The 21,224-nt window shown below is 32.0% G+C and overlaps 1 protein-coding gene across 1 annotated transcript in view; it reads right to left on the reverse strand.

Moving 5' to 3' along the window:
• Window positions 1-21,224, reverse strand: part of LOC143909983 (diacylglycerol kinase eta) — a 96,910-nt gene that overhangs the window by 30,768 nt on the left and 44,918 nt on the right. Inside the window, exon 3 of the mRNA XM_077428308.1 lies at window positions 8,823-8,903. Coding sequence (XP_077284434.1) covers window positions 8,823-8,903 — 81 coding nt within the window. The remainder of the gene's footprint in view (window positions 1-8,822; window positions 8,904-21,224) is intronic.

Here is a 21,224-nt window from a genome sequence, read left to right on the forward strand (position 1 = left end):
ATGTGTTTTCTATCATTACGATTATTTGCGAGATTACAAAAAAAACAATTAACAAACATTAATTAAAATCTCTAGGGGTGGAATTCAAAACTAGTTGTTTTTTATGTGAAAACACCACATTAAAATAACCGATGTCACGCAAACGTCAACCCTCTTTGACTATAGCAATGAAGTAATTTTGGGGAACCAACTTTAGCTGGAGCAGTTTATTTTTTACCGATTATATGTTTTACCTCCAAATTATTGCACTACATTGTACATATGAGCCGTTATATTTGAAAGTCAGCCAGACACTTATACGTTGTTAGACTGTTCTCGTAAACTCGTCGCATTGGAGCGATCTGTAATGACGAGTGTACATTGATTGTAATAAAATAAATAAATAAATATCACTTCAATTCTTTATCCAATTATATTATATCACTTGAATTCTTTATCCAATTATATTATATCACATTAATTCTTTATCCAATTATATTATATCACTTTATGTTTATCCAATTATATTATATCACTTTATGTTTAATTATGCATTTTCCTATGTAGTCATATTTTAATTTTTATTCTTTTATTTTTCATTTGTTTGTCATAGATGTACTTAGATGTATTTTGTAAAAATCTATAATTTTGGCTCAGGTGTTGTTTTGTTATATTTATTCTTTATTTTTATGAATTTCTACATCTGTTGCCTGTTCATTTTTTAATAAATAAATAAATATCTGCTTCGTACTCAATTTCTACAGTACTAAATACTTTCTTGTAACATTTACGATTAAAAATGTAGCACATACTTTTTATTTACAAATATAATATAGTGGATAGTATAAACACGAGAATATATTTGATATTAAATGGCAAAGGTTGATTTTTCCACACGACTTTCAGAAAAGAATGAAAAAAGCGAACGGACGGACGAAATTTCCCGACTTGTTTTTGACGTGTGTGAAATTACGCTACATACATATTCTTTTCAGCAGTGATTTGAAAAATTGCACAGTTTTTTGAAACGAACTTAATTTATTACTTGATATATTTATTGTCACATTATTATTTAAACTGAAAATCACGATCTATTTCTAAAAGAGTACCATCAGTAAATCACTTTCGAATTCTAAAGCACTAACAATTTATTCATATCAAACCCTATAAATAAACTGCAGCCCATATTCAACGATAGTGAAAAAGCATACATACATATATGTATGTATGTACATCCATACATTCATAATGTACATCATGTATTTATATACCTATACGTTCAATTCAGATTATATTTTTAGGCGGCCCACAATTAGTAAAAGGCTTGAATCATGTGTAAAATATGTATGTAAATTAATAATAGTCTGCAGTTTTTGCTTTGTGGTTCTTAACTCGATTTAACGGTGATTGTGTGCGACAAAAGGTCAGAGAGTGATGTGATTAAACGGCTACGCTCGTAACGTTCGCAATTTGCGTCTTCTCTAAGGTCACGTTCTCCCAGTATACGTACGTATGTTATACATATGTAGATGTAAATGAAACTTCATAAAACCCCACCTGATTAATCACATCTGACCCTGCTTTGACACGTGATTCCCAAGTTTATCCGGGATTTTAGGTCCACCCCCTTATATAAAATATTTCAGTTTGATAGCATAAACAGTGTTAAAAAAATCTCCAAAATGCACACACACACACACACACACACGTTCTAGATGATGAAATGTCAGTGATCGATTCTGAGTTCGAATCCGTCAAAATCTCGAGTTAGAACTTTTGCATGATCATAAAAATTCATCTATTGTTACTACGTACAATAACCGCACGATTTTTTCCACATCCCTAAACGTATCAAGCTGAAAATTTATATTTGTATTCTTTATCCACTAAATCATAGTTGATGAGGGTTTGGTCAGAATTCATAAGCCGGAAGCTAAAAATTAAATATTGTTTATTTTAAAACAAAGTTTAATTTTTTTATTTCGATCTTTTAAATTATTTTTATCTTCTTGATTTTTAATGTGTATAATATTTATAGTGATTTACATATGTACGTACATACATAAAGTGAAAATGTGTTGCACGTCCAAAAATTGTATAATTTTTCCCTCAAATAACCATTAATATTTTAAAGGAATTATACATTTTTTTTCAGATTGTACAATTCTTGTGTACAAAGAAAATAGAAATAAGATTAAAAGAAATAATAAATGATTTGATGTTCATGCTGATTTTTTTTCTGAATCGTGTAAAATTAATAAATAAAATAAAATAAAAACTACAAATTTCTCAAAAAAATTGATGTGCAATTGAATATTTTCATTTCTTCTTTAATTTGGTTAAAAGAAGAAAATTAATCAAGATAAAAAATTTTATATAATATAATATTGTATTAAACAGTTATTTAAAATAGTTCGTCGCCGTACACGGTTGCAATCGGTCGATGTGCGTTATCGCCTTATCGCGTTCGATATAACATTTATAAATTTTATAAATATATAATAATTATTATAATAAAATTTAAAGTTGCAATAATATAATATAATAAGTGAATATACAACAACAAAATCAAACTGTTGCCGCGCTGTCACCGGCGCGGCGCAGTTTTGCACCCGTTCTGAAAAATGAACACAGATAATCCAGTGCCACTGGCGCAGCAGTACGATCCGTATGATCAACTTACACATATATGCCAACAATATGAAATCAGATGCAAACAATATGAGATAACTATAACCGATTTAAAGAAAAGAATTGAAACAATGGAAAAAAAATCCAGGCCTTCTACATCTATTCTAAATAGGAGCAAAAGTCTTGACAATATGAATAAAGACTACCACACGGATGAAGAAGAACTTGAAAATGAACTTAGCCAAAATGCAGAGAAAAGAAGTAAAAAAAGAAAAATAGATAAAGTATTATCTTCCCCGCAAAATAACCTGAAAGAAACACAAAAACAGAAAACCAATAAACCTAACAAACAACCACTTCCACCACCTATTTATGTGAGCAATGTTATTGACTTCAATAAGTTTAGAGCTCATCTATTATCAACAACAGAAACACCACCCATTCAATGCCAATTTAAATTAATTTCAAATAATAGTATCAAAATCACTACACAAACCGAAGAAGATTATCGCAAAATCAAAAAAACACTAAATGATTTAAAACAACGTGAATGTAAAGACAACGAAAACCCCCTTCACAATCTAGAGTACCACACCTATCAACTCAAGAATGAAAGGTGCTATAGAGTGGTTGTTAGAGGTTTACCGCCATCAACAGACGTTAATGAAATAAAAGATTCTTTCAAAGATAAAGGATATGAAGTGGCCAATGTGGCAAATATTATGAAGAAATTTACAACCGATGGTGAAAGACAAATAAAACATTTCCCACTATTTTTTGTAGACCTGGTGCCAAAAGAAAACTGCAAAGAAGTATATGGTATTAAAGAACTTCTACATTGCAGAGTAACAATTGAACCACCAATGAAAGTAAAAGACATCCCTCAGTGTACAAACTGTCAACAACTTGGGCATACAAAAAATTTTTGCAATCGACAACCTAAATGCGTCAAATGTGCCGCAGACCATCACACAACAAAATGCAACAAGCAGAAAAATGTTCCCCCAACTTGTGCCCTGTGTGGCCAGCAAGGACATCCAGCTAGCTACAGGGGGTGTGAGGTCTATAAAAAAAAGATAAAAGCATCACAACCCAAAAAGGTAACAGTAACACAACGCGTACAACAAAATCAAATTGAAGTTGTTGATAAACAAACAACTGTGGACAAAACATATAGTGAAGCAGCTAAGTCCCAAGCAGACAAAAGCAAACAAGATATCGGGCAGGAAAATAAATCAACTGAACCTACCATCGGTGGCATGATGCAGTTGCTATGTGACTTTCAAACTGAAATAAAACACCAACTCAACTGGCTCATAACCAGAGTGGAAAAAATTGAAAATCAGTGCAAATCACCAAGTAAACATAATAAAAATGACAGATAATTCCCTACGCATATTAACATGGAATGCAAACGGACTCAATCAGAGAGTCCATGAACTTGAAGTGTTTCTAAAGACAAACAACATCGATCTAGCACTAATATCAGAAACACACTTTTCACAAAGAAGTTACATAAAGATAAACGGATACTCGGCTTATTGGACAACACATCCTAGTGAACGAGCTCGCGGTGGTACTGCTATTTTAATCAAAAAAAATATCCAGCACTTCGAACAAAAAGATATCAGAGAACCATTCATGCAAGCTACTATCATCACAATTAAATATGGCAATGCTGACTTAAATATTGCTGCAGCATATTGTCCTCCAAAGCATACCATCACAAAATACCAATTTATAAACATCTTTAATTCCCTTGGGCCAAGATTTATTATTGGAGGAGACTACAACGTTAAACATACAGCTTGGGGATCACGACTTATAACTCCTGGTAAAGGAAACAACCTTCTATACGCGATTCAGAGCTCCTCGTGCGAGTATCATTCCTCACAAAAACCAACCTTCTGGCCGACCGACAGTAAAAAGGTACCAGATTTAATTGACTTTTTTATATCCAAAGGAATAGCCCCAAACCACATTGAGGTCGAAGGAATAGAGGACCTTACTTCTGATCACACACCAGTGCTAATGACACTGAGCACACTGGTAATTAAAAGAATAAGGAGACAGAACCTGACAAATAAACGCACTAACTGGGATATGTTCAGGAAAAAACTAGACCAATCAATAAATTTAATAGTGAAACTTAAAACTATAGAAGATCTCGAACTACACACTCAAAATTTTATTGACTATGTACGAGAGGCTGCGAAAGAAGCTACACCTGTACCAAAAGAAAAACCAGACCAAATCATTAATTACCCCATGGAAATTAGACAATTGATTAAAAAAAGACGTAGAACAAGACGAATATGGCATAGAACCAGAAATATTGCAGACAAAAGAGAATTTAACCACATAAGTAACAAAGTTAACCGACTTATTAAAGAGCATAAACAAAATTGTTTTGAAAAATATTTGGAAGGTTTGGGCCCTGCAGCTGATAAAAATCACTCACTATGGAAAGCAACTAGGAAATTCAAACGACCAATTCTACAAATACCACCTCTGAAAAATGCGCAAGGAGAGTGGATAAGAAGCAACAAAGAAAAAGCTGAGCTGTTTGCACAACACTTAGAGACAGTATTCCAACCACACAATATTCAATCTGATGCTGATTATACACCAATGTATCAACCACAGCAACTAATCAAAACTGTCACCCCTATGGAAGTAGCTAAAGAAATAGATGACAATATAAATCCTAAAAAGGCACCTGGAATTGAAGAAAACTCACCGGGACTATTCAAGGAACTTTCAAAAAAGGCTATTATCATGCTAACATACTTATACAATGCATGTTTCCGGCTCAAGCATGTGCCAGAGTGCTTCAAAACTGCTCAAATCATAATGTTGAAGAAACCTGAAAAGTCACCCGAACAAGTGACATCATACAGACCAATATCCTTGTTGCCTGCGATCTCTAAGCTATTCGAAAAACTATTATTAAAAAGACTCAAGCCCTTAACCGATGTTCCCGACTTCCAATTTGGATTTAGGTCGAAACATTCTACCATCGATCAAGTGCACCGTGTTATTTCAAAAATAGAGCAATCGCTAGAGGAAAAAAAGTATTGTCCAGCTGTATTTCTTGATGTCTCACAGGCCTTCGACAGGGTATGGCACGAAGGACTTATCCACAAAATCAGCAAGTCATTACCTGGAAATTATGTCAAATTACTGGAATCATACTTATCCGGACGCAAATTCAGAGTTGCTCATGAGGAGGCATTCTCTAACTTTTTCACAGCCTCTGCAGGAGTACCACAGGGAAGCGTAATAGGGCCTATACTGTACCTGATATACACTGCTGACATCCCGACAAGCGAAGAGACATTCATTGGAACATTTGCAGATGACACAGTCATTATGTCATCGAGCGAGTCACAGAAGGAAGCATTTGAACGCCTGCAGCGTGCACTGGACAAGATCAGCAAATGGACCAAGGACTGGAAAATGAAACTCAACGAGCTAAAATCAATGCAGGTCACATTTGCACTGCGACGAAATAGTGTCAGCACTCAGACTTTCATAAACGGAATCCAAGTTCCACAAGCTTTGTCAGCTAAATATTTAGGACTGCATCTTGACTCAAGGCTTACGTGGAGGCATCACATTAAAAAAAAAATAGAACAGATTCGAATTAAACAAAGAGAAATGTATTGGCTAATAGGAAGACACTCCAAATTAGACCTACAATGCAAAAAACTGATATACCAGGCAATCGTGAAGCCAATATGGACATATGGCATACAACTGTGGGGATGCAGTAAGCCATCCAATATCGAAAAAATGCAAAGATGTCAAAACCAGTTTTTGAGGATTATCACCGATGCATATCGCTTCGTCACAAATGAAGAGATCCACAAGGACCTTAAAATCAAAAAAGTAAAAGAAGTCATCCGAGAATGCGCCGGGAGGCACGAGTTGAGACTGCACCGTCACCCTAACATAGAAGCGTTGCAGCTATTGGACACAACTCACCAGCAGAGGCGTTTAAAGCGAAAAAAGCCTCACGAATTGGTGTCTTAATGTGAGAGATTCAGAAGCCCAATTCACAATTTTGGGGACGGAGTGATGATTCCGTAGTGCCCGTACATGATCTGAAGAGCAACGATATCGCTGGTGATGATTTATCGGGAATCGATAAGATGGCACCAAAAAAAAAAAAAAAAAAAAAAAAAAAAAAAGTTATTTAAAAATAATTATGATAAAAATAATAAAAACAAAGCGATTAATTTGCAAAAAAATTCTTCTGAGCATCAGTGGACGGACAAAACGGGACAAATCAAAAAATTCTACGAAAACGACGGGACATACATACATACATACATATGGCCACCTTGTCATACATCGGTAACGTTAAACAAAAAATTTCTTCGATTTAAATAGTGCCAACAGGTGATTTATCTCAGAAGATGATATGGAAAATTAGGTTTTGTTATTGATATTTTTATTGATTTTAATTATCACTACTAATTATTATTACAACTTAAAGCCCAAATAATCCGAAAAAAACTTATTTTTAAATAAATAAATAAACAAATCATTCGAAAAACTTTAATAAAAACTGAATCATCTACATATTTTCCTATATATTCATACGTATTCAGCACCGGGAATCTTCAGGTCAATTTTAAAATTGATAAATATAATTTTATATCTTATTATCAATAGATACAACATATGTATGTAGCTTTTACAATAGGTCTATGTGGGAGAGGGGTAGTGATGAAATGCTAATTTTTTTCCGCCTAGTGCACAGTAATTGAATAAATCGTTTTATTTAATTATCTCAAATCCCCACGTGTCTTCCGCGTTTTTCGCATGTGTAACTTTATCGCACAGAGAAATAATAAATTTAATTTTCAAATCGTACTCCTCAAGGATGAGTATATTACAATACTATTTTATACAAAACTCCTGCGTAATCTGTACAACGATTATTATTTTCAAACATGTGTGTGTATTCACACATTTCAACATCAAATCGAATTGATAAGGAAGATGAATCAATATTAATTTTTTTATGTCACGTTTACAGAAATAAAATTTGGTTATTTCTAAAAATACACGATGTGCGCCGTTTTTATACACTAAAAGGTTAAAAGTGACAGAGGGAATGATAAATGTATTCGTTTACATTTTTTGAAATCATTGACTTCATTTATTATAATTTATATATTTTTTGAAGATCCGCCTTCCTCGACGTATTTAAAGGATAGGTCGTAAACGAAATATTAATTACGAAACTCTCCCGATGCAGGATTTCACCCTTAACCTTTTCAGTATACGCGTATTCGCGAATATGTAGATACATATGTACATATACCGTTTTATTGTTGGGACGTTTCATTATTAATTTTCGGGGACAAAAATTTGCATTACCGATTATATATATTTTATTTACATACAAGTGCAAACATATACATACATATACAAATATGAAGTTTTGTTTTTGTGAAAATTTCGACCTCAAATTTTCTACTTTTAGTCAAAACTTTTCTAAATTACTAAACATATTATCAAACAGAAAATTTATATTGACCATACATGTGTGTACATATTATGTACATTCATAGATTTATAGATAGGCACTACACATATCAGAATTTATAAGGTTTTGAAAAATAGTATGGAAAATTGAAATGTAAAAAAATGGCAAACCAGAAGTAAAGCTTATAGCTATCTAAGTATCTACTGAGTACAATATCTATTTTATATTCCCAAGTTTCAAAATTATTTTATTATCTATCTTACATAATCTATTATACACTTCATATTCCTCAAATAGAAAATAGCGGGTTAACAAAAAATTAGATTTTTTTTGCTTTTAATTATTATTTTTTAACCATTTGTACAATTCATTCCATTTCAGTTTTTATTGTCCAAAAATACCGATCCCATCACATCCAAAGTGTAGACGCAATTATAGCCTCTCTTCTTTGTATTGTTTTAAAATTGTCATCGAGGTCAACAAGGACGTTGGTAAGTTCAACATGAGTTGGAAGACCTCAATTGAATGCAACAGTCTGCCATTAAGATACCCTTTCCATTTTCAGTCCCCATTTCATCGCAACAGCTCAAGAGTAGTAGAGACGAATTTCGATATTATTTCAATGAACCGTTGACTTCTCAGAGTTGTTTTCACAATTTAAACCGAATTCGTAAACTTAAGTATAGTTCATAAAACTTTGCGGAATACTCACTTGGAAACTGTGGTTGACGTTCTTGATATTGCACTCTGAAAAGCTGGGACCTATCAGCTCGATTTCATCGAAGAATGAACTCTGCAAATTAAAAAAAATATATGTCATGATAATGAAATTTAAATTTTATAATTATAAAAAAGATGGTAAACAATGAGAGTAATTTGCGCCATTTAATGGTAGCAAATTTGGTTTGCGGCCATTAACTTCGAACAGCTTTAATAAGACGTAATAATAATTAATTAATGCTACCCCGCTTTGAAGTCGTCGGCATCGAGCCCAATTAATCGGTACCCCTACACACACTTATTTACCAAAGGTTTCTCACAAAGAAGGTATTGATTATTCAAATAAAATAACGAAAGATAAATGTAAAATACATACATACATATATCGTAATGTTCATTTAACGAATACATGTGTACATTTATTCCATTTGAGAAAGTTTACGGTGGATATGGGATCGTTTCACTAAACTATTGTTTAATGTGTTCAGATAGGCGTATTTGAATAATGTAAGTTTTTAAGCTTCCTTATGTTTTGACGCAGTCAAATGGAAAAATTCATTTGTTCGCAGTGGACGTGAGCTTAAAGAGCAAATAATTACTGTTAGAGTATGAAAATGATAAAAACGTGAAGTTTCAAAGAGGAAGTGAGAAACTATGCCGCAGGAACTGAAAATTAAGATATGATTAAAATTGTATAATCGGTACATAAAATACAATATATTATATATGTATATGCACATAAATATATATGTAAAAATTATACATACACACATAAATATGTATGTACATGTACATAAAAAGCAGGACTGATGCGCATGTGACATGCTCCGTTGTTACCTACAATAAATATTTTACTACCGTATCCGTACGGAGAAGTATCATATTTTTATTATAAAACATGTATATTAATTCTTAATATATGTATATGTTTTATGAAAAACACGAAAAAATACCTTTTTATTTAAATTTATTTCATAATCCACGTTATAGTAGTCCCCAAGAACAAAATCCATTTTTTTTCCTTTTAACTACGTACCTATCATGACTCGTACATCCCAAGTCGGGCCCCTGGGCTAGCATGCTTAGGCCTCCCCCCTCCAAAAAAAGTTTCAAAATTAAAATTTAAAATAGTTCAGAGACGAGATATGACTTTTCTTATAGATCTATGACCAGTAAACACGAATCTGGTAATAAAAAATGTTGATTGGTTCGAGATTCGGAGATACATGTGTATATGTTTTTTGTTTTTGGTGTTGTTCGGTCGATGTCTCAAAATCTGTCAATTTAAATTTTCAGCTTGATACGTTCAGGGTTGTGGTCACAGCATTTTTGACCTTTCTATGGGGAAAAAATCCCACTTCCGATTCATTAAATTTAGTGATTTTTTTTTTATTTTTACTTAAAATCACTATCTTTATTATACACAATAAATATCAAGAAGATTAAAATCATTTAAAAGGTCAAAATAAAATAATATAATAATGAAAAAAATACTACTTCCGGTCTACGAATTCTGACCAAAACCTTAGCAGCTCTAAGTAAGTACATAAAGACTACAAATACAAATTTTCAGCTTAATACGTTAAGGGGTGTGGACAGAATCGCGGCGACAACATTTTTGACCTTTCTAAGAGGAAAAAATCCCACTTACGGTTTATTAAATTTAGTAATTTTTTTTATTTTCATCACATTAATACAAGAATTATACGTAATGTTTTTCGTGAAGAACACATGTTTAAGGGATCAAAAGAAAATAGTGGAAGAAAAATCGAACAAGAGGAAACTGCCACTTCCGGTTGAGGGATGCTTACCAAATACATACATAACATGATATTACGCTTAAACTTCTAGATATGACATTTTAGTTAAATAAACCAAAAGGCTTCTGAGAAAATCATAAAAAACCTCGATTCTCTAGAGTAAAAGTAATACTTCCGGTTCAGATAAAAATATTTAAAAAATATTAAGTTATAAAGATTATTATTTCTATTGCATGTAAAAAATTTCAGTCCGATTCAGTTAGCGGTTTGGGAGATAATTGAATTCAAAAACTTTAAAAAAATAGGACACCTACATAAGGGGAGGTACCATTTCCGGTCAACTTAAAAATTTGAAAAAAAATTACGTAGTGTCGATAAGAATTTCAGTAACCGATACTAAGTTTCAGTTGGATAGGACTAACGATGTTCAAAAAATCCCCAAAATACACAGACACACACACATTTATTCTACATACATAGATCATGAAAACGTGATCAGTAATCGATTCTGAGTTCGAATCAGTCAAAATCTCGAGTTAGAATTTCCACATGATCACAAAACTTCATCTATTGTTAACTACGTACATAGATAAAGTAATTAAGTAATTGCTTGTGCGCATTTATTTGTACGTAGATATTATAATGGTAACCTACATATGTATGTATACATATGTAGGTAAATTACTAATCAACTGTACATCAGTGCATTTCCAAACAATTAAGAATACGCTGCTTATTGCATTTAACTAGAACAAAATCACAAATTTTTCTATGTAGGGGCTCAAAAATTGTTCGGTTTGAGTCGATAATTAAAACCAAAAAGGAATTATAAATCCCTTGCGCGATAATTTATTAGATTGTGTCATATACATATCTATGTATATTTCCGCTTCGCACGCGTCCTAAGGTCGATCGTAAATTACCTGAACCCTAATTTTTTGTCAACGGCAAAATTGGCAAATTTAATTTACGCCCATTTGTATGATCATATATGTACATATAAGTTATATATCTGTGCATAATAATTTGAATAATTTGATAATAGTTATTCTGCAATATAAATTGTATAATTATTTTCAAAATATTATATAATTGTAAAACCTATTCCAATCAACGTGTCATTCGACACTAAGCAATTAATTTGCTTTAATCAAAAGATGAAACACGGCTTCTTTTCCCGGAGTATTTCTACATATTAGATTTCTAATATAATCAAAAGTTCATATGATATAAGACAAATCATATCTAATTCCCTCGAAATGGTGTATAATTCCCTCGAAATGTGACTTATATAAAGTGTGAATAGATTGGTAGTCACGTTTTAAGAAACATCTACGCATGTACATACATAATAATGAATTTAATATTTATAAACTAATAACCGCTAAGCAACCATTTCATATTTATTTATTGCATTTCAGTTTAACCTGCAATGTGATATTAAATAAAAATATTAAGATATATTCGTATATGTATATATGTATGTATGTATATAGGTATGAGTTGACCAAACTATATAATATTTTGTTGTATTCTGATGGAGCGTTTTGTATAATTGTGATGAAAACCATAATGTTGATATATTTTATGAAATTGTTTATAAGTTTGTCATGTTATTTATAAGAAAAGTTTTTGTCGATATGTCGTTGAGTGTTAGGTCCGTAAGTTATTTTTCGCGGAACCATAATCCTACTGGCGATGATGGTTGGTAACCAGCCTTTCAAATATGTATGTACATAGATCAATGCAGTTTTCATAATCTAAATTATGCATTTCTTAAAATAAAACCCAAATTTTCAGCTAGATTGGATTTTGTCCCAGTATTTTTCTTGAAAAGCGGTCAGAAAGCTATAACTGAGCCTCTGGGCTTTATTTTTAATTTGTGTCTTAAATCTGGAGTTGTTTCAAATCAATGCAAAATCTCTTAAATAGTTTCCGTTTTCAAAAAGGGTGATAGGCAACTAGTAGGCAGTCTACCTATAGCCGTTCTATTCCCTCCCGCTAAACTCTTTGAAATAATTCTCCACAGATACCTTTATAGGCACTTTTACCATTGATCAATAGCATGGATTTAGACGGTCCCGATCGACAGTTACAAATTTACTCTGTCAAACTTCGTTACAAAATCACTTGATGTCTGACAGGTCGATGTTGTCTATAGGGATTTCAAGAAGCCATTTGACCTTGTTAATCACCAGATTTTAATTGTAATAAAAATGGGACTGTCTGGGGTTATCTATTATTTTTTTGAGCCTCTTGAAATCCTATTTTATTATAAATAGCAGGCAATATGTATCATACTGCGGCAAAGTTTCCGACGAATACCCTACCCTTTCTGATGTTTCTCGGGCTTCTAATCTGGGTCCCCTGCTCTTCAACATATTTATTAATGTAATTAATCACTCTGAATTTTTATTCTTTGCCGACAATCTCAAGTTATTTAAATTTATTGATGCCCGTTGTGATTCGGCTGATCTTCAGTTGGATTTTGATGCGGTTTTCAATTGGTCAACGGGGAACTTGTCGTCGTTCAATATCGAGAAATTCTGCTCTGTAAGCTTCACCAGATCAAGAAACTATTCTAATTAACCTTACCATTTAAATGGCATTGGACTAGATTCGGTTGTGAGTTTCAGTGATCAGTGTATTACTCCGTATCCTACATGATGGTTTACAGTCGCTATCCTTGGCTCTATCCTAGTGCGTACCTGCTGGGAGCACTAAGTTATAATTCCCTCAAATCACAACGTATTTTGGGAAAGCATTTTTATAAATAACTGGTTGGTTTGGTGAGCATTCTTCAAATTCTGGCAGAATTGAGCTTCAATGCCCCCAGCCAACTCAGTTACATTAGATACCACAGTTTTTTCTCTTCTCCTGGGGCACGTACTAATTTGATGTCTTCGTCGTCTGTAGCTCGGGACATCAAGTTCTTCAACCAGATTTCTGTTAACTTGAATTTTTTCAATTTAAATTATGCTGATCTGGTTGAGGAATTGTTTAATTTGATATCGTAAATGTGTTCTCACATTTAATTGTTCATATTTCATTTTCACTTCTTATTTTTCTATTATGTTTGTTCTTTACTTTACATTATTTCCATGCTTTATTTTTGTTTGCATCTTATTACATTTTGATTTTTTATTTTTATTTTTATATATTTTGTTTTTTCAAGTATATATATGCCTAGCTATAGTGACGCCCTGGAGGATATCTGAAATGTCGCTATAGCTTAACTGTAATAAATAAATAAATAAATTTAATATACATATGTAGTACGTCGATGTATGAAAAAGTCTCGTCACGACTTCCGGTACTCTAAAATGGACCCAGAGGGTGCGGGACGATCCATTAGCGTATTATATACAAAACAACAATGTGTATAAAAACTTCGGTGACCCGTTTTCCGGATTAAGATTGATGACGGAGATGACAGGCAACGTGAGAATTTCTAATGGTCTCTTCCGCCCCATATGCGTGCGTTATAAGTTAACCCTAAATCGTTTTACTATTGCTCTCACCGAAAACAGGTTGTACCGAATTTGCAAACTACCCACGCACTAATATATTTCTGGGTTGAGCGATTGTACAAACAAAAGTGAGGACGTGTGCGAAATTCGTTCATGTTTGCATTGTATTTTGCACGACTTCGATTTTGTGCGTTGTAACAGAGTTTAAATATCACCTGCATTAAGTTACATAAACTATTTATTTAGAAAAAAATCTTATTATTTTATATTACAAACGAATTAATTCACTATTAAGAAACTATTAATTAACTATTAAAAATTCACTTTTAATCATCTCTTCAATTTAATTGTTTTCGTAATTGTATTTTAATTGACGCTCGAAGTTGTGAAAATCTAATATATAATTTCGAAAGAGACTTTGTAACTATGTAAGTATATAATGTTAATTGGTAACATCGAAAAAAAATCTAAGTTTTTATGACGACGATTCGATATATATTTTTTTCGATTCAAATAAATTTAATAAAAAAACAAATTAATATTTACTATTAGATTCGCCATATTTAAGCTGTTTATATTACAAATACTGAGCTAAGCCGAGTAAAACAACTACAATAGTTTACTATAACTGCAAATTTCTCTTTAGACTTATATAATATAATTCACGCTACATTAATACGGGAGGAAAAGCCTGTTCCTCTTGTTCCTGTTGTATCCTGCTCGCGCAAATTAAGTGAGTATGTACCGTTTACCATGCACCCTTTTTTTTTGATCTTTCGACTTAAGATCTTTCGATTTTCGATCTTTGCCTTCTGATATTTGCGTTTTCTGTAATTTAACATTCTGGCTCGTCCCGGAGACCGATTACTAGTACATAAATCTTTAAAATTTAATTTAATAATACTTTACAGCATAAAATATCGTGTGAAAAAAAATTTGCTGTTTTATTCATATATATGTAGGTAAATTGTTTATGAAAGCCTACAAAAATGACAGTGTTTATATTTTTAAAGATGAGACATTTATGTATATGCGTCGTACAAGATTCGACAGTATTTTCTGGTCTGTAAAGCACAATTTAACTTGCGCGTTTATTATTTTTTACGGTGTCAAAGGGATTGTTGCTATTTGTGAAGAGAAGGTTTGCGTGTTTTGCATCTCCTTTAGCAATTGGTTACGTCGTTTCATTACCATAACGGAGGTCTGTTTCAGTCTTCATAAAAAAATGAAATAAAATTAGAGAAGGAACAGAAATTTGCCTTACGCCATTTAATATACGAACCGGAAAAGATAGCTTCTTTACCATTTTTGTGAGGTGACGTCTTCCGGTCGGAAAAATACAATGCAACCTTTGATGTTTTCACTGAAATTGCATTTAACTCTCAATAAATCAGTAATGGAAATTACAATAATGGAAAAATACTGGGTATATATTTACTATATGTACATATCATATACATACATATGTAAATATTTACTTGTATATAAATTAGATATATTTTTCTATATAAATTTTTTATATAATTTTATATAATTTATATAAATTAGATATATTTTTAATAATTCATTTGATAAATTTTTCCATTAATATTAGTACAGCCACATCAAAATACTCAAAATAAATCAAAAGAGTGACGCGACAGTGTGTTTTCCGTACGTCCTGAATTGCTGAAAGGAAATCGAGATCGAGTAAATATTGGGTTCTTTGGCTCTTTATCTTGTACTCGAAAGGAAAATTCAGAACAAAGCCTCTTATCTGAGTCTTTAGAAAGCTCGTCAAAAACGGGAACTTTTATAAGTGACGAGGCGACGCAACGCAACGTTCTAAACTCAAGGTGCTTATCTTCACTTTGGTGAATTCACAAATTCATTCAATTACCGCAATCTCCAATTACACATTTTGATACCACTTTTAACATTTTCAATGTATACAAGTACAATTTAAATAAAATTTTTGTTGCTAGTTACGAGTAAATACCTACAGTAATTAGTCGAAATAGGAAAACGATGAATTGACTATTGATATTTTAATTATCAGAAAATAAAAACGTATGTATTGTACATATATATCTTCGTATCTATGTTATTATATCATTTAGGAAATAAATCGTGATACTAGATATTTTAGTGATTTTATCTAATAAAAGCTAGAGTACCGACCGATAAAACTCACATTACGATATTTCACCTACGTATAAAAGTATCTGATGTTAATGTGATCAATTTCAGAGAAAGATTTCCATTATATGTGTGGTATCAATTACAGTATGTGCCGAGAATACTGTATGTACTTTTATTTATTTTTGGGATGTTTCATAAAAATATGCCTGTAAATATATGTATAGGTACATACATATATTTAAATGAATAGATAGCTTTCAGATAAGACAACACCCTGTAAATCTCAAAATTCCCAGTTTAATTACGAAATTTCAATAATGTCTACTTTAACAGATACAGAAATATTTTTTCTAGACAAGAAATCCGATATAATCCGTTAGTATCCCCCCCCCCCCCCTCCATCAAAAGCTTTTTTTTTAAACGCAAAAAGCAATTCGATAAAACATGTAAATGATTAAACAAACAAAACAAATTGAAGATATGAAGGGATATTTTTCCCATCTGCGCACATACGTATGGAGATTGCCATTTGAAATTGACAGATAAAAAAAATCTATAAATAGTTTTTTCTTCGAAAATCAGCTGCCATATCCAAGTTTTATAAATAAGATTTTTTATTGTAAATAAAATTTCTTATTTATCTGAGCACACAAAATGGCATATCCATAGCAGTATCCTGTCACTGACAGAACACAATTTAAACTTGTAGCATTTATTACAATTGAATAATTTGACTGGGAGATTTTCCATAAATAAAATACTATAGATAGAAAACAAATTCACATACTTTTTTTTTTAATTTCGACGTTGATATTGAGAGACAATCAACACAATATTTAATGTTTTGTAAATAAAATTGTATAAAAACACATAAAAGCACGACTCGAATTGTTTCTGTTTTTATTACAGACTATTAATTGAAATTTGCAAAAGAAAAATAAGTATTTTCATACGAAAATAAGTTATTTAGTTAGTATGTTAAGTGTTTCAGTGATAAAAATGAATATTACGTACTTCAACATTCTATTAAAAACAGTAAATACTGCGATAAGTATGCTGATTTAATTTATGAGAAAACGTTTTATTGACTCGCTTTAAATTAAAATAGAAGCTATTTCGACTTTCTCGCGTTTTACGCAGCGGCGAATGTATTTATTCGAGTTGTGAGGTCGAAGGATTTTGCACACTTTCCACTCAAATGTCAAGTGGCTGAAAAGTATCCTAGGGTGCGTTAAACTTGTGTTCATTCCTTTTATCATATGTATGTACATACATATATCTACATTTATATCAGCCACTAGATATTTACATACATACATTAAACGTAGGTACGTATCTAAGCATGCATATCATAAATATAATTTTTGGTTTTTTAAATTTAATGTATTTTATTTTTAAAAAATCAATACTACAGTGACTTGATAGGTAGCCCCAAAGCGTAACTGTGGTTATAATCAAAATAAACATAAAACAAGAATAACAAAAATAATAAAAAAAAAATATAAAGCATGTAAGAAATATGTATAATAAAAAACAAATAAATAATAATCATAATTATATCGTTATTACATATATAAGTAGGATGTGTTTGACCAACTCAACATGACTGGTATTGAAGAGGTTCAAGGAATGTGAAAGTAAGTTAAGGAGTCGAACAGCTCACGAGAAGGGAGAGTTCATGAGCACTTTGGGCAACAAGATATCATGTTTTCGTAAAACCCGATGATTTTTCGGGGCCAAAAATTTTATGAAATGTTTCCCAAGAAATAAATCTCTTCTCTTTGCCAACGAGTTGAACCCCAAAGATCCCCAAGATCCCAAGTCCCTTCGTCTGGGGGTGTCGGAGGCGTCGGGAGCACTGGGGGCGCTGGGTGCGCTGGGGGGCAAAGGCATCGGGGCGTCAGCGATGCACAAAACGTAATTCATAATTTCAAATTCGTAATCACTTCGTAATTTCTAATTCGTGCATCAATTTCTTTCCGAAACCAGTCGTTTCAATTTCTTTAACTTTATTTTTATTCGCGTTTCAATTCCTTTTCGAAACCACCCGTTGAAATCAACGGGCACAACACTAGTTTAAAATATTAGCTATGTATGTATGCATGCTTAGCTCTAAGCATAGTAATGCTCGGAGAAAAGCCTGTCACGACGGTAAATATTTTGATTTAAAAACAATTATTTTAGCAATTGTCAAACGTATCCCAATAGCCAAAATTTTTCGATTTATTATTCGTTTGTCATATAATATTATTCATATTAGTATATATACGTACCAACATATATCATATTTTAATACTAAATAATAATAAATTAAAGGTTAAAACGGTGTCATAAAATCTAAAATGAGCGTTTGCCAGGGTTGAAGCTCCACCGCTATAAAAAGCACGGTGTTGGTTTTTGCCGAGTTTATGATAAAATATACAATTAACATTTACCTGGCCATTCTCCACAGACTGGGAGATTGGAACACCACAACTTTCTCCCTTCTCCCCAAATGATCCCCATCCCTTCGCGCTTGCTGTGTCGACAATCCTTAACGACACCACGACATAACATACCGCTAAATAGCGATATGAATATCAGCATATGTACATATGTACATATGTATGTATGTCTCGTAGGTAATGATCACATATGAGGAAAAATTGGTAGCATTTCAATTCGTATTATTGGATCAAAAGTTACAAAATCTGATGATTACCACGCAGAGCATTCTGGATGGATAGCTTTTCGTGTAAAATTGAATCCGAACATCTTTTTTATTCATTTTTTTTATCGATAAACGAACGTGAACTTTCACAGATGAAAACTGTACACCTTTGACGTTTAACTAAAACTTATTGACAAGACCCGTTTTAAATTATTAAATGATAAATAAATTTAAATTTGTGCAATTTAAGATTCAAAATTCAACTTTGATTGCTCAGCTTACTAGTCACCTAAAAAATAAATAAATGACGAACGATATTGATGACGTCTATTGATTGTTTGTTTTTAATTGACACATATTTAAAATGGTACATAGGTGTACAATTGATCTTGTCAATCGACACTTAACTGATCCAGGCTTATGCTAACAGTTCAAAAGGCTTTCAGAAATGTATCCACGTTGAAAAACATTAAATCGGATGTGTTTGTACATACATATGTAATGAATTGAGAGATTGCAAGCGAGTACTTAATAAATGTTATTTAATCCCAAAGACAAACTCAAAAGTTAAATTGAAAATGCGAGCATATCGACCGTGTAATGTTGAATTCAAAACCAGCATCTCAAACTGACAACGCTCGAGTAAATTCAATACAACAATTGTTGTGCTGGACATCTATTGACATAGTCGTCGTTAACATCGTGTCAGATGCAGCTGACGATGACAAAGGCTCACAGATTCCATTACGAAACAGACATTTCGGTTTTCCAGTTTGGACGTTGACTGATTACGTAGACACTTTGTATATGTATATTTGTTTTCGTACTACGAATGTCACCGTTCTTATTTTGTGAATCGAATCTTTATGTAAATATGTATAAACGGCGGAAAATGGAAGTTTTTCTCTTTTCCTCCAAGGGAGGGTGGGATTTGTTTGTTTTACGTAATATAAATGGATTGTTATCATTTAAAAAACTGATAGAGCCATATTTTCGAAAAAAAAAGCATTTAATTGAATGAATCATATTGAACAACTATGTATGTATATATATATATATATATATATATATATATATATATATATATATATATATATATATATATATTGTACATACGTATGCATATAAATTATCAACGTCAATATAGAAAAACTCAAACTATTTTAAACATTGGTCAGCAATTATAGACCTAGCAACTGTCTTTCATAGACGAAGCTTTCAAGTCTTTCTAAGCTAACACTGAAAATTTAAGCAAAATCGTGTTTTTTTTTAATATATATGTATTAATTTTATGCCCGTTGAAATTTCAATGGGTCCTTATAAAATAAAGTTACAATATTAATAGTAATAATTAATCGGAATCGGAATTGAAACAGAAATCGGGAATCGGTGATGCAATAAAAAATATTAAATTATGCAATAAAAAATAATAATAAAATTCTAAAACCCGAAGTCAACATCAAAGTCGAAATCGGAATCGGAATCGGATAATATGAAAAGTACGTATTTTTATATCTCGTGACGTAATCAAAAAGATTTATGGAGCTATGTATGTATGTTTAATTTACAAAACCCAATACCCACAATTATGTATAAACAAATCCCGGTCATTGACCTCGCAACCTTGAATATTATAAATTATTGAATATTAAAGTTATTTAGAGCACTTTCTTTATCTGAACTGTAGTCGATCGGTCTGCGTACAGTGCTTTAGTCGTGCGGAGGTAGGTTCGATCCCGCGATCTGATATTAATTTTATTTTTCAAATATGGTTAAAATATAAATTAATTTCATTTTCAATTAAAAATATATATTTAATTGCTTAATAATAATAACGTACATATTTTTATATGGCGAGAAGAAAAATTTCAATTAATGTTTTAAAACAAGGGCCATTTCAAAATTCAACGTTGGTTTCATCGCTAACTCCCTGAACTCAGGTATACCTTTAAGAGGATATTTTTATTCGCGCGAGGGTACGTGGGTTCGATTCCGAATGAATTTATAAAAAGCTTAGGCTTTTCATCGATTCATTATGTTCGGCTAGCGTTAGGACACACACACACACATACACGCGCGCGCACGCACACACACACACACACACACACAGAAGAGCGTCTGTATATATGTAATGTATATGTATAAATTAATCTTAGTCATCATGTGTATCACAATATGTAGTAAGCCATGATTCCAATGTATTATACTTACATACATATGTATGTACATTAAATAAAGTGATTTTTAATTAATTTTCTATAATGAAGTTTGAATATTTAAGCGCAAGCTTAAATATTGCTTCTGCCTGGAACACTTGCTCAAACTTTGGCCAGCAAAACTCAGCTACGTAAAACTTTGCAACTTTCTCGAAATTTGAATAGTGATCCCGGTAT

The sequence above is a fragment of the Arctopsyche grandis genome, chromosome 3 (assembly GCF_051622035.1).
Source record: "Arctopsyche grandis isolate Sample6627 chromosome 3, ASM5162203v2, whole genome shotgun sequence".
NCBI lineage: Eukaryota > Metazoa > Arthropoda > Insecta > Trichoptera > Hydropsychidae > Arctopsyche > Arctopsyche grandis.